General features: G+C 54.0%; 5 protein-coding genes across 5 annotated transcripts; 2 read left to right on the top strand and 3 right to left on the bottom strand.

Annotated features, from left to right (window-relative positions):
• Positions 1-220: 220 nt before the first annotated feature.
• On the bottom strand, positions 221-845 carry HER10_EVM0008618 (uncharacterized protein; the record flags this gene model as incomplete). Its single annotated transcript, XM_035478133.1, has 2 exons — positions 221-401; positions 481-845. 2 exons carry the CDS (start codon positions 843-845, stop codon positions 221-223), a joined length of 546 nt encoding a protein of 181 aa, XP_035335174.1.
• Positions 846-2,582: 1,737 nt separating this feature from the next.
• Positions 2,583-3,628, top strand: HER10_EVM0005924 (ribosomal protein L36e). Its single transcript, XM_035475526.1, has 3 exons — positions 2,583-2,709; positions 3,035-3,135; positions 3,251-3,628. Exons 1-3 carry the CDS (start codon positions 2,653-2,655, stop codon positions 3,411-3,413), a joined length of 321 nt encoding a protein of 106 aa, XP_035334984.1. The 5' UTR covers positions 2,583-2,652; the 3' UTR covers positions 3,414-3,628.
• On the bottom strand, positions 3,615-5,793 carry HER10_EVM0003351 (UBX domain-containing protein). Its single transcript, XM_035473031.1, has 2 exons — positions 5,269-5,793; positions 3,615-5,212 (listed from the first exon to the last, which is right to left on the bottom strand). The coding sequence occupies exons 1-2, from the start codon at positions 5,400-5,402 to the stop codon at positions 3,841-3,843; spliced, it is 1,506 nt and encodes a 501-aa protein (XP_035334799.1). The 5' UTR covers positions 5,403-5,793; the 3' UTR covers positions 3,615-3,840.
• Positions 5,794-6,033: 240 nt separating this feature from the next.
• Positions 6,034-7,257, top strand: HER10_EVM0010465 (proteasome component PUP3). The gene is made up of 4 exons (XM_035479924.1): positions 6,034-6,285; positions 6,365-6,383; positions 6,465-6,916; positions 6,983-7,257. Exons 1-4 carry the CDS (start codon positions 6,283-6,285, stop codon positions 7,124-7,126), a joined length of 618 nt encoding a protein of 205 aa, XP_035335302.1. The 5' UTR covers positions 6,034-6,282; the 3' UTR covers positions 7,127-7,257.
• Positions 7,258-7,302: 45 nt separating this feature from the next.
• On the bottom strand, positions 7,303-10,883 carry HER10_EVM0002492 (calcium-translocating P-type ATPase). Its single transcript, XM_035472200.1, has 4 exons — positions 10,473-10,883; positions 10,252-10,409; positions 7,560-10,183; positions 7,303-7,501 (listed from the first exon to the last, which is right to left on the bottom strand). The coding sequence occupies exons 1-4, from the start codon at positions 10,588-10,590 to the stop codon at positions 7,411-7,413; spliced, it is 2,991 nt and encodes a 996-aa protein (XP_035334723.1). The 5' UTR covers positions 10,591-10,883; the 3' UTR covers positions 7,303-7,410.
• Positions 10,884-11,466: the final 583 nt, after the last annotated feature.

Here is an 11,466-nt window from a genome sequence, read left to right as displayed (position 1 = left end):
TCTATTTGGGAGTTGTCGTGTCTTCATTACGAATAACTCTCATTTTGCTTTTCCTCTCATCAGGAAAGGTTCTGTTTCGGGCCTACCATCTGTAACTGTAACCCAAGAACCTCTCAGCGTGCGCTCACTCATGTCTGTTTCATCATCCATGAACACTGCCATTGTGTCGCTTTTTGTTTGCTTTTTTACGTTCATCCCATGGTTACTCTCCTCCGCCCTCTCAACCAACCGGCTGGATGCTGAAGAATCTCGATCGGATGTCGTCCGAGTTGGACTTGCATGCAACGGCTGCCCTCCTTGCACGCCTGTGTGACCTGGCGGCGTTACCGGTCCCGTTCGCGGCACCTCCGTCGCACACCAACGGAACCGCGGCCGTCCCGGAAGCCTCGTAGTCGGCGGCACTGAGCGAGCTATGTCAGCACGTTGAACATGGGATTTCTCGTCACGGCTCTGTGTGTGAAGGAAGACCAGTTGACTTACCCGTCGTCACCAGGGCAAACCTTCTCAATGACTGTGATCGTGCCATTTTGCCAGATGAATTGTACACTAGCGTTGTCACAAGCGTACCTCGGTGTCCGCCCGTCACCGGACACCGGTACCGACGAGGCGTTGAGGTGGCACTGCGTGTTGAGAACGGTGCTGTCGTCGTTGAAGGTAAAGTCGAGCGAGTCCGCTGTCTTGCCATCCGCTGACTCGGCGGTAAAGTTTTGGATCTGGAAGTCGTCGGGCAGGTTGCAGTCTTCTGATGCCTCGACCATGGCCATGAGCTTGTCGGGAACCGCTGACATGTATGAGACCGCGGCCTGTGCCGCGGGGGCGGCAATAAGGAGGAGTGACAGCTTCATGGCTTGCGTGTGTTTTGATTTACGAGCGCGGTATGACCAAGGATTGTAGCTATGATTTTCAAGACAAAGAGTGTCAAGGTCGGAGGAAGAGATAAACGTTCGAATAGTTGAGGAGGAGATGGAAAGACTGAAAAGATGGGATGATCAGAGGTCAAGGACTATGCTAATCTAGTAGTCTTGCTGGCAGCTGCTTCCCAGTTGAACCTTTATTAACAAGGCCCGATTTAAGCACAGGATCACAGACCTAGCAGATCTTCTCTGCCGTTCCTTGCAGGAAACCGCTATTCAGGGGTGGCTACGATGACATGGCTAAACTCTCATTAAGGGCGAGAGCAAAACGCAGATCCTGATGTAATTGTCCGAGCCGCCCGCGTTAACGGGATGGCTGAGGTGCAGGCGGTTGGCCTCTTAGCTCCATATTAGGAGAGAAGGACATTCCCAGCCCGCCATTAAAGATGGACTCCAAGGATACTTTAGTAGAGAACTTACGAGTGGCCTTAATGCAGCATATACGAATGGTAGCAGTAGTAGCGGTGCTGCGTGGGAGGTTGATGCCCGTCGGTTGGCATTTTTGGTCCTTATTCAGGGGAACTATTGGACCTGATTGGCTCCTGCGTGTTTCATGTTTCCCAGCATGGCATCCTGCGCTGGTCCACGCCTGGGCTGTTGATCACATCTGAGATCCCCCTTTCTTGGAAGCGGACGCCAACGGCCAAACGACGGTTAAGTTGGGTAAACGCAGATCTGCCCCACTGCCCTTGTTGCCTTGATTCTCCAAATGCTATTCAGCCCGATGTGCGGAGCAGGTGGACGGCACTATTCTGTCAAGGGACGTACGAGAGGCTGTGCTCAGGGGGCTGGGGCTCCAGAGTCTCGAGTACCTAAGGTACGGCTGTGGCTTCAGCGCATGAAGGGCATGGAATTCGAGGGACTTGGACAATGGCCCCATACTGTAAGGGGGAAACAAGTGATGGAGTGAACAGGAAAGCTTGGACGGACAATCCCGATGCGCGGCTCTGCTGCCAGAGTGAGCACTTGGGCTGGCTGGCTAAGCCGGGCCGTTGAAAGAAGATACAAAGGTATCAGGACCGGAGTGCATCCTCTCTGGCTCGTGTTGGCTGAGCTCAGGTACAGATACGAGATGCATGCAATGAGTGAGTCAAGTTACCTAGACATAGCTTGGACGCAGCCTTTGGTTCCAGAACCGAACTTTACGGATACACGGCGAGCTGGTCGTATGGGAAAGTCGGTGAAGTGGAAGTGAAGTGTAGAGAATCAACCGTCAAACCAATGCTGAGGCTTGCATTCCCATGATGGGCATCACCACCGGCCGTATCATTTTAAGACGTTGTCTTGACCAACTCACAATTGCTATTTCCCCTCAATGCTGCCTACCTTGACATGTATTTACGTGAGGGAACCATTCTATTCTGTACTGAAGTGTGCCTGTTCGAGGCGCTGCAATGGGAAGAGATAATTCCGTAGAAAGAAAACATCTTGGGGCATTTCGTCCCCAAGAAATCCTAGAAATGGAAGCCAATCAGAGCCTATCCGGGATAATCCAGCCAACCTCTCTTATGGACTCCACCACCTTACCCAGGCCGGCCTGCAGGAGCCCCCATAAAATCCAACGACCTGCAGCCTTTGACAAACCCCAGGCCACGTGACCGCACAAACCCACTCGCCGAAAATTCTCAATCCACCATTGCAACTTTTTTTTCGTGGTCAAACGTCCTTTTGGCTTTTCCCCCCTCCGACCATCACGACAATACTAACCCGACAACCCACCCGTCATCCAGCATTCAAGATGGCCAAGGAAGCGCCCGTCAAGACCGGTCTCATCACCGGTCTCAACCATGGACACGTATGTCGAATCATTACCACCACCGCAATCATCACCGCCGCCGTCCCGACCTGAGAGAAAAGCCCCTCCGAATTCTGCGAAACGAAATCTTCGAACTTCCGATTATGGAAATACGATTCGATGATGGATACATACATTGAAGAATGAACACACAGAAGGATGGGCTTTTCTGTCAGGAAGGGAAATCGGCGGCACTGTCCCCTTTCCCCCACACCCGCTTCGTCTCACCTCGTGGAGGATCTCTGCACAACACCTCTCTTCCCACGAGGGGACCTTATTTGCAGAAGATGGACGCTGACCGGTCGTGATTGTTTCGGAAATATAGAAGACCACCGCTCGTGTCGTCAAGCCCCGTGTCTCCCGCACCAAGGGCCACCTGAGCAAGCGCACCGCTTTCGTCCGTGACGTCGTCAAGGAAGTCTCCGGGTAAGTTTCCATACACACCGTCTCCAAACCTCGTCCAAGCGACATCAACTTGGATGCACTTCACAAGCACATCCAAATCAGACAACAAGTCGCTAACCATCTTCCTCCTCAACAGCCTTGCCCCCTACGAGCGCCGCGTTATCGAGTTGCTCCGCAACTCCAAGGACAAGCGCGCCCGTAAGCTCGCCAAGAAGAGGCTCGGCACCTTCGGCCGCGCCAAGAGAAAGGTCGAGGAGATGACCCGCGTCATCGCCGAGTCCCGCCGTGTCGGTCACTAAACGATTTTCCCCCCTTCGAGAGGAATCCGTCAAAACCAAAATGGGGCGCAACGGGGTTGTTGTGTTGGACTGGCAAACTACTGGGTTTATATGGGTCAAGGGCGTGGTCACAGCATAAAAGTTTGTGGTCTATTTCTAAAAACAAATCGACGGAACTCCCCCGTATCATCATGGAATGATGATGCCTTCACGACAAATACCAAAATTTCAAGCACAACCCATTGCGGCCTCATACTCTTTACTTTGATACTGTTTAATGTATCGTTCGCTCTGGAGTGATCATATACTCTCGTGAAGGCTCTGATTGACGACTTGACCATAGTCTATCTGGTTTACCCTATGCCCCATGAAACTCCAAATGCATGAATACGCTCGCCATGCGAAAATGGCCGAGCAATGCTGCAACATTGTACAAAGGACCATCCGTCTATTTCTTTCCAGGCAGCTTGAGCCACTTGGGAAGTTTCTTCGCAACGCTGCCATCCCCGCTTCCCTCCCTCTTCTCAGGTTTCGACGAAGAAGCATTAGTCTGCTCCTCATTCGTGTCGTCGCCTTTGGGAATGTCCGGTACTGTGACATCCTGGGCCTTTTGAGCGACGCTACCCTTGAGGAAGGGCTTCTTGCGGATATCTACTGGCACGCTGTCATCCCAGACCAGACTCAGTAACACACTACGTGTGAGCTTGTAGTCGTGGATCAAGCGGTTCTTTGCGCTCTCGTCATCCTTAATTATGACCTTGCTGCCGGGTATGACCAACTTAAAGGGTTGGGTGTAGTGTGCCATGACAGATCTCACGCCCTGGTAGAGGGTCGCCCCTGTAGCTTCATGGCCAAATGTCCATTGCGCTGAAGTGTTGTCGGGAAACCGCACCTTCATCGGAACTGTGGTGACAGCCGCTAGGCGGGCTTCCTCAGCCTGTCTTTGCGCCTCCAGCTCCTTGTCGGACGGAAGTCTCCTGTTGAGCGCGCTCTGCTGGAGTCGAGCCTGATGAAGCTGGGCGTGGGCAATCGTCGGGGCGTAGTCATCCTCTGGCACGTCTGCAAGGGCTGCTGCGGGAGTGGTTCCGCTTGGAGCCCGGAAGACACTGACAGGCTGCAAAGGGTCTGTCGGCTCTGCTTGATCAGCCTCCATGGCATCTGCTGCCGGCGCCTCCTGATCTGCTTGTTCTTGCGTTGGAATATCGCCTGTCTGTCGAGTCGTTGTGCCCTTTGGCGTCTCGATGACAGTTTCAGCTGCTGCAGATTCTGTTCCCTCCGTGGCGGGCGTTGGAACTGGAGCCGGGGCCGCTTTCTTCTCCTCTGCCTCAACCTCAGAAAAGAATTGACTGATTTCCTCCATAGCCTGGAACAGCGTGCGTTCCGTCTTTTTGAACGACAAGCGGATCAGAACGCTGCCCGAATTGTACCCAAGTTGCGACAGTGTCTTCTGGAAGTCCTCAAATGTGGAAAGCTCCCGACCCATGATGTTCAGGACTGGCGTCTCGTAGTACATCTGACCGCTTCCACTCGCGCCTCCGCTTGTTGTTTGCGCAACGCCTCGTGCTGTGATATTGAAGTTCTTCCCGTTCCCAGCGACGCCGCTCTCAAACTGGCGCAGTACCTTCCATATCGTAAAGTCGCTCGGTAGTTTCTCAATTAAACGACCGTTGGGCGCCGAATTGGCTTCGGGCATCGGCAACTGGAGTGCGACGGAAACGGCTGATGGTGTTTTGGACTTCTGGACGAGTTCGAGTTTGGCGCCGGGGGTGAGACCGCTCACTCGCCAGACTACTGAGAGGTCGACTGTCTTCTGCTTGTGCCTAGCAGATGGTTAGCTTATTGCGAGGAGGGAATGTCTTTAGAATGAGTAAGGTACTTCAAGAGGTATTTATCGCTCGAGACGTTGAGCTTCTTGCATGCCTCTTGGAGAACATCTGTCATGTAGGTGCCTGGGCTGACCTTGACGGTAGCTCTCCGCAAATCCGTACCGATGACCACCACGTGCGACATCGTAGCAACTGAGAAATGCCGTGGACGGAAACGCAGTGTCTTATTCTTTTCAACAAAAAGGGTATTCAGTCGCAGTGAAGTTGCTGTTCGGTTAAGATTGATATCTGATCCGGGGTATCGTGTTCAATATGTTGTTGGCGGGGTTCAAGTCTCGGCGGGGGGCGGGCGTTGCGTCAAGCTCAGGTGGTGGTGTATTAGTTAAGTAGAAGTTGGCGGAAGGACGACGAAACACAATGTCAGGAAGTCCACTTCGGCCTGGTGTCCGGGACAAGTGTATACTGGACTTTTCAGCCGGTCTAAAGTAACACCTTTTGTATAGGTAATAATAGAAGTAAGAAGCTACGGGCAGTAAACATTCGTGTCTGAGTTGAATCGCCAAGGTGAATGAGTCTTACTCAGGTACAGGTAATTCAGCGAGGTACGTAAGGCTGGGGGGCAGGCAGTCGGGGTGCTCCGTCAGCAGAGGCGACGGGAGCCGGGCCCTGGCCGGGGAGGGGAGCTGGGACGTGCATCATCGAGCACCACCACGCTGAAAGCTGCCGAAGCCAAGCTCAGGCCAATCAGCGAGCTCCAGCTTGCTGTACGTGGATTTTCCGACCGCTTCGGCCGCGCCATGCGTGTTTGCCTTGCCCTGCAGTAGCACCCAGCACCCAGCAAGAGCAGGCAGGTAGCGCTACACCTCAGCATTCCGCATCGGTTCAACGTCAATTGCAGCTACAACCACCACCATCACCACCAAACGAACTCCCCATCTACGACGACGACGCCCACCACGGCCGACCCTACGATTCATCACGAAGTAATCACGGCCGAAATCACAACCTTGAGAATCTCTCAAATCATACCAGAACCCAGCGGTCACTCGCTTTAAGAGCCCGAAATGGTACGCTTCCGTCATTCCCCCTCCCCTCCTCAGCCTCGAGATGCAAAAGGAAACCCCCTCCAGCTAACCAAAAGTCCAGAGCTCTCCCTTCTCCATCAGTTTGTCTTCCTCTTGACCCCCATCTAGGCCCTATCGCCTCTCTATCGAATCACCAATTCCTAACCTCCTCCCCCTCACAGATGGCGGTGCCTGCGTCGCAATGGTCGGCAAGGACTGTGTCGCAATAGCCTGCGATCTCCGTCTCGGCCTCCAAGCCCTCACCGTCTCCAACAACTTCCCCAAAATCTTCCAGTACGGCGACGTCTTCCTCGGTCTCACCGGCCTCGCCACCGATGTCACGACCGTCGGTGACCTCTTCCGCTACAAGGTCAACATGTACCGCCTCCGCGAGGAGCGCAACATTGCTCCGACCACCTTCGCCAACCTCGTCAGCTCCTCCCTCTACGAGCGCCGCTTCGGCCCGTACTTCGTCTCCCCCGTCGTCGCCGGCCTTGACCCCAAGACGGGCAAGCCCTTCATCTGCGGCTTCGACAGCATCGGCTGCATCGACTTCGCCAAGGACTTCATCGTCTCTGGTACGGCGTCTGAACAGCTGTTCGGCATGTGCGAGAGCTTATGGGAGCCGGATCTGGTACGTGGCACATGGTGAATCAATGATCCAGAGATTCTAGCAGAAACTAACGTGGACGTCACACAGGGCCCTGATGAGCTCTTCGAAACCATCTCCCAGTCGCTTCTGAACGCCGTTGACCGAGATGCACTATCTGGATGGGGAGCGCACGTGTACATTATTGAGAAGGACAAGGTCACCAAGAGACTGCTCAAGGGCAGACAAGACTAATTCTTGCGGAGGAATTCGGTGTTGAGGAAGAGAAAACTTGATAGAACCGCTACAAGTGGACGGGTTCTACCTAGCTTGTACCAATAGATGGACGCGATCCACTATGAGATGGCTGCCGAAGCCTGCATGAACTAGACAAATGACCTTGATTTACGTCCTTATTTGTGACTTTAATGCCTGAACGTTGGCTGCTGTGGTCTATGTACAGCTCTGTGCAATGTTGCCAGGGCTACTACTATGGTACAAGTGATCTATGGTCTAGCTTTGGGCTGGCCTCTAACCATCTAATTCTCCTTCTTTGCCTTGGTAGACTTGATCGCCTTCTTCTGACTGAAGTACGATCTCTCAATAGCCTTGAGGACCTCATCAATGAGACTAAAAAGGACAGAGTCAGCAACAGTAGACGAGCGAGCGAGAATCATGGTCAACTTACATAACAGGGGCGCTGATGTACAAGACCGCCTTCCACTCCAACCAGTTCAAGGGAAGGATGGAGAACAGGTTCTGGAGGAAAGGAGTGTAGAGCAGGGCGAAGTGAAGAGCCATTGAAAGAGTAATGGCATAGACAAGCTTCATGTTAGCCCAAAGAGGCAGGGACAGCAGAGACTCGCTCGAGGACAGCGCGTTCATGGCGTTGAACATCTCGATGACGACCAGAATGGAGAGCGAGACGGTCGAGGCGGACTTGGCGGAGCTGTTGGAGAACATCTGGCAGCCAATCTCGGGGAAGTCTGCAGAGCAGCGGTGGAAACGGGAAAGGTGGTAGAAGCTGATCTGAGGACCCTCGGGGTTGTACATGAACCACCAAGCATAGCCAGCGACAGTCGCAACACCAACGTAAGTACCAATGACCAGGTAGCGGAAGAACAACCAACCGCCGATGAGAGGCTCGTCGCGCTTTCTGGGCTGGCGCTTCATAATGTCGTGGTCAGGAGGGTTGAACGAAAGAGCGGTGGCGGGAAGACCGTCGGTGACCAAGTTGACCCAGAGGAGCTGGACGGGGATCAAAGCCTCCGGCATACCGAGAGCAGCAGTGAGGAAGATGGAGACAACCTCACCAATGTTGGACGAGATCAGGTAGCGGATGAACTGCTGGGTGTTGTTGTAGATGGAACGACCCTCCTCAATAGCGACTTCAATAGTAGCAAAGTTGTCATCGGCGAGAACCATGTCGGCGGCGAGCTTGGAGACATCGGTGCCGGAGCCCATGGCGACACCGATATCAGCCTTCTTGAGAGCGGGAGCGTCGTTTACACCATCGCCAGTCATGGCGACGACCTCTCCCTGTTGCTGGAGAAGGTCGACAAGCTTGGACTTGTGGCTGGGCTCGACACGGGAGAAGAGGGATGCGTTTCTGGCAGCTTCGTTTGCCTCGCTGTCGCTTAGGTTCTCAAACTCTCTGCCAGTGAAACTCTTGCCCTTGAGGTCTTCATACTCGTCAAAGACTCCAATCTGTCGGCAAATGCTCTCAGCGGTGTTGCGGTTGTCTCCAGTGATGACAATGACACGAATTCCGGCGTTCTTGCAGTGGCGGATGGAAGCCGCAACTTCCGGACGAGGAGGGTCAAGCATACCAACCAATCCGAGGAAGGTCATGTTCTGCTCAATCTGGGCGTACTGTGCGGTAGACTTGGCTGACTTCAAGGCGGGGTTCTCACCAATGTTGTCGACGCTGGCGAGGGCGATGACACGGAGACCACGGTTACCGTAGTCGACAACTTCCTTGGCGATCAAATCGGCGAGCTTGCTGTTCAGGGGCTGACGCTTTCCGTTGGCCCCAACAAGAGTGTGAGTGCAGCGTTCGAGGACAGACTCAGGAGCACCCTTCACCAGGAGCTTCTTCTCTTGGCCATTCTGAACAAGGACGGACATGCTCTTACGATCTCTGGAGAATTCATAGGTAGACAGACGGGGGAGCTGGCTCTCATACTGAGAGCTAGCGTAGTGAAGACAGTCCTCGGGGTTGCTGTTGGAAGGCGCACACGGTCCAAGCTTCTCAACAAGAACTCTCAGAGCGCCCTCAGTGGGCTCACCGACGTTGGAGAAGGTTCCCTTGGCCGCATCGTAGGCGAGCTTGGAATCGTTGCACACGGCGGCAACCTCAGTCATCTGGCGGACAGTAGCAGAAGAACGCGTGAGATCGGTGACCGTCTGGCCTCTGAGAGAGATAGAACCCTTGGGGGCAAATGTGGTGCCTTCGACATCGTGTTCAACGAGGTCTGATCCGTTCTCGCTGATGTAGACAAGCTTGCTGACACTCATCTGGTTGGTGGTGAGGGTACCGGTCTTGTCGGAGCAAATGACGCTGCAGCTTCCGAGGGTCTCAACGGACGGCAAGCTTCTGACAACGGCATTCTTTGCAGCCATCTTGCGAGTTCCAAGAGCCAAGCAGGTAGTAATGACAACGGCGAGACCTTCGGGAATAGCGGCAACACCGAGAGACACGGCGATCTTCAAGTAGTAGATGGCACCCTTGGTAAAGGATCCGTGGCTGGGGTCGCTGAAGTGAGGGATGTTGATGAGCCAGACGAGGATGCAAATGACCGTGATAACCTTTGCGAGACTGTCGCCGAAGTCGTTGAGCTTCTGCTTAAGAGGAGTGGGCTCGGAGATCTGGGCGGTGATACTCTCGTGAATATCGCCAATAGCGGTTTGGGAACCAGTCAAGACAACGACAGCCTTTGCGCGACCAGTAACAACAGTGGTTCCAGAGAACAACATGTTGGTCTGGTCCTGCAACACAGCCTTCTCGTCCTTGACAACATGATCGCAGTCCTTGCCAACACTCTCGCTCTCTCCAGTCAAGATAGCCTGGTCGACGTTGAAGCTGTTGCTCTCGATGGCAATGATACGGCAGTCGGCCGGAATGCGATCACCAATGTGGACGGAGACGACATCACCGGGGACGAGCTCCTCAGCCTTGACACGGGAGACTTGGCCGTTACGGATGACGTTGGCAGAGTTGGCAGAGTACTCCTGCAGGGCGGCGATGGCTTTCTCGGCGCTGCTCTCTTGTGAGACACCGACGACGGCGTTGAGGATGAGAATGGTCAGAATCTGTAAATCGGCATTGTTAGCCGGGCAAAGTCTGGGCATTGTGGGTATTCGCATCCAAGATTACGTACCACAGCTGGGTCGACGAAGGCGCTCCAGCCTTCCTCGTTGTCGAAGAGCGCCAGAACGAAAGAAACAGCGGCAGAGCCGAGGAGGATTATGACGAGTTGGTCCTTGAATTGCTCGAGAATGAGCTCCCAGATGGGCGTCGGAGGTTCTTCGGGGATGACTGTGGACGGACTGTTAGCACGAAACTATCGTGGGTTTCGGGTCGAGTCGCAAAGCTACTTACCATTCTTGCCATGCTTGGTACGCGAGGCAATGACTTGATCATCAGTAAGGCCGGTCTTGGGGTTCACTCCCAGGGTTGAGAGGACCTTTTCGGTGGGTGAAGCGAATGCGCTCTCCATCGCGAAAGCTGCGCTGCGCGCGGGACTTGTCTTGTCGAGGAACCGTCACTATCTAGCCGAGTTGCAGCGGCCGTCGGAGTCTGTTGTCGAATGGGGAAACGGTGGACACGAAGGAACTCTTCAAGTGGTGTTGAAGAGAGAAAGGGAAAATCGAGATCCGAACCTTGTGGAAGAAAAGGCTAAGGATGTAAAGGAGAAAAAGAAGAAGGTGCTGGAAAAGTTGCGATCAAACAGACAGCGTATCTTATTGCCGTTGCGGTGGGGCAGGAAGCTGAAATCGTCGCCGAACTCCCACTGGGATTCCAATACGCTCTACGTGTTCGTTCAGTGTTTGCCTAGCAGTAACAGTGCGGAACGGATAGCTGCCCCTTCTGGAACCTTTTTTTTGGCCGTCGAGGAAAGATCCCGAGCTTGTCCTTTTGGGGCTAGCGCTGGTGGGGGAGCCCCTGTAACAAGAAACAAGACTCCCAAGGTCCCAGCAATTCACCTGTGCGTCCCTGGCAAACTGGCCCGTATCTGTCCATATCGGGGACCAGCCACTGCGGCCCCGACGCAGGAAAACGTGGGGCAGGGACCAATTAGAACCACTATACGGAAGCCGATAATCCGGAGCGTAGGGCAGAGTGGAGGGGGAAAGGGGAGCTCTTTGACAAGAACCTGGCAGCCTGGAAACGATACGGAGTACGTACCCGCCTAGCTGACCTGATAAGCTTACACACTGGTGCGACTACAGTGCTGACTAACCGTTTATCGGGAGTGTCTGGTGTGCCTGCGTTTCGTACCGTGCTGTGCCTGAGTGGCACGGGTGGTAGAAGTCCCCCGTAATGACATAATCACCTCTACACGTGACTGGCTAAAGGTTCCCTTTCCGATTGA

This window comes from Colletotrichum scovillei, assembly GCF_011075155.1.
Source record: "Colletotrichum scovillei strain TJNH1 chromosome Unknown Contig00004, whole genome shotgun sequence".
NCBI lineage: Eukaryota > Fungi > Ascomycota > Sordariomycetes > Glomerellales > Glomerellaceae > Colletotrichum > Colletotrichum scovillei.
The sequence above is the reverse complement of the archived record's forward strand: the minus strand, read 5'-3'. Positions and strand labels throughout refer to the sequence as shown.

Excerpts from the sequence above, each read along its gene's own strand:
- HER10_EVM0005924 (XM_035475526.1), top strand. The coding sequence starts at position 2,653 with ATGGCCAAGGAAGCGCCCGTCAAGACCGGTCTCATCACCGGTCTCAAC. Across the intron at positions 2,710-3,034 it reads CCGGTCTCAACCATGGACAC|AAGACCACCGCTCGTGTCGT; the intron begins GTATGTCGAATC and ends TCGGAAATATAG. Across the intron at positions 3,136-3,250 it reads GTCGTCAAGGAAGTCTCCGG|CCTTGCCCCCTACGAGCGCC; the intron begins GTAAGTTTCCAT and ends CCTCCTCAACAG.
- HER10_EVM0003351 (XM_035473031.1), bottom strand. The coding sequence starts at position 5,402 with ATGTCGCACGTGGTGGTCATCGGTACGGATTTGCGGAGAGCTACCGTC. Across the intron at positions 5,213-5,268 it reads AGCGATAAATACCTCTTGAA|GCACAAGCAGAAGACAGTCG; the intron begins GTACCTTACTCA and ends ACCATCTGCTAG.
- HER10_EVM0010465 (XM_035479924.1), top strand. Across the intron at positions 6,917-6,982 it reads GCTTATGGGAGCCGGATCTG|GGCCCTGATGAGCTCTTCGA; the intron begins GTACGTGGCACA and ends GACGTCACACAG.
- HER10_EVM0002492 (XM_035472200.1), bottom strand. The coding sequence starts at position 10,590 with ATGGAGAGCGCATTCGCTTCACCCACCGAAAAGGTCCTCTCAACCCTG. Across the intron at positions 10,410-10,472 it reads TACCAAGCATGGCAAGAATG|TCATCCCCGAAGAACCTCCG; the intron begins GTAAGTAGCTTT and ends GTCCGTCCACAG. Across the intron at positions 10,184-10,251 it reads CCTTCGTCGACCCAGCTGTG|ATTCTGACCATTCTCATCCT; the intron begins GTACGTAATCTT and ends GCCGATTTACAG.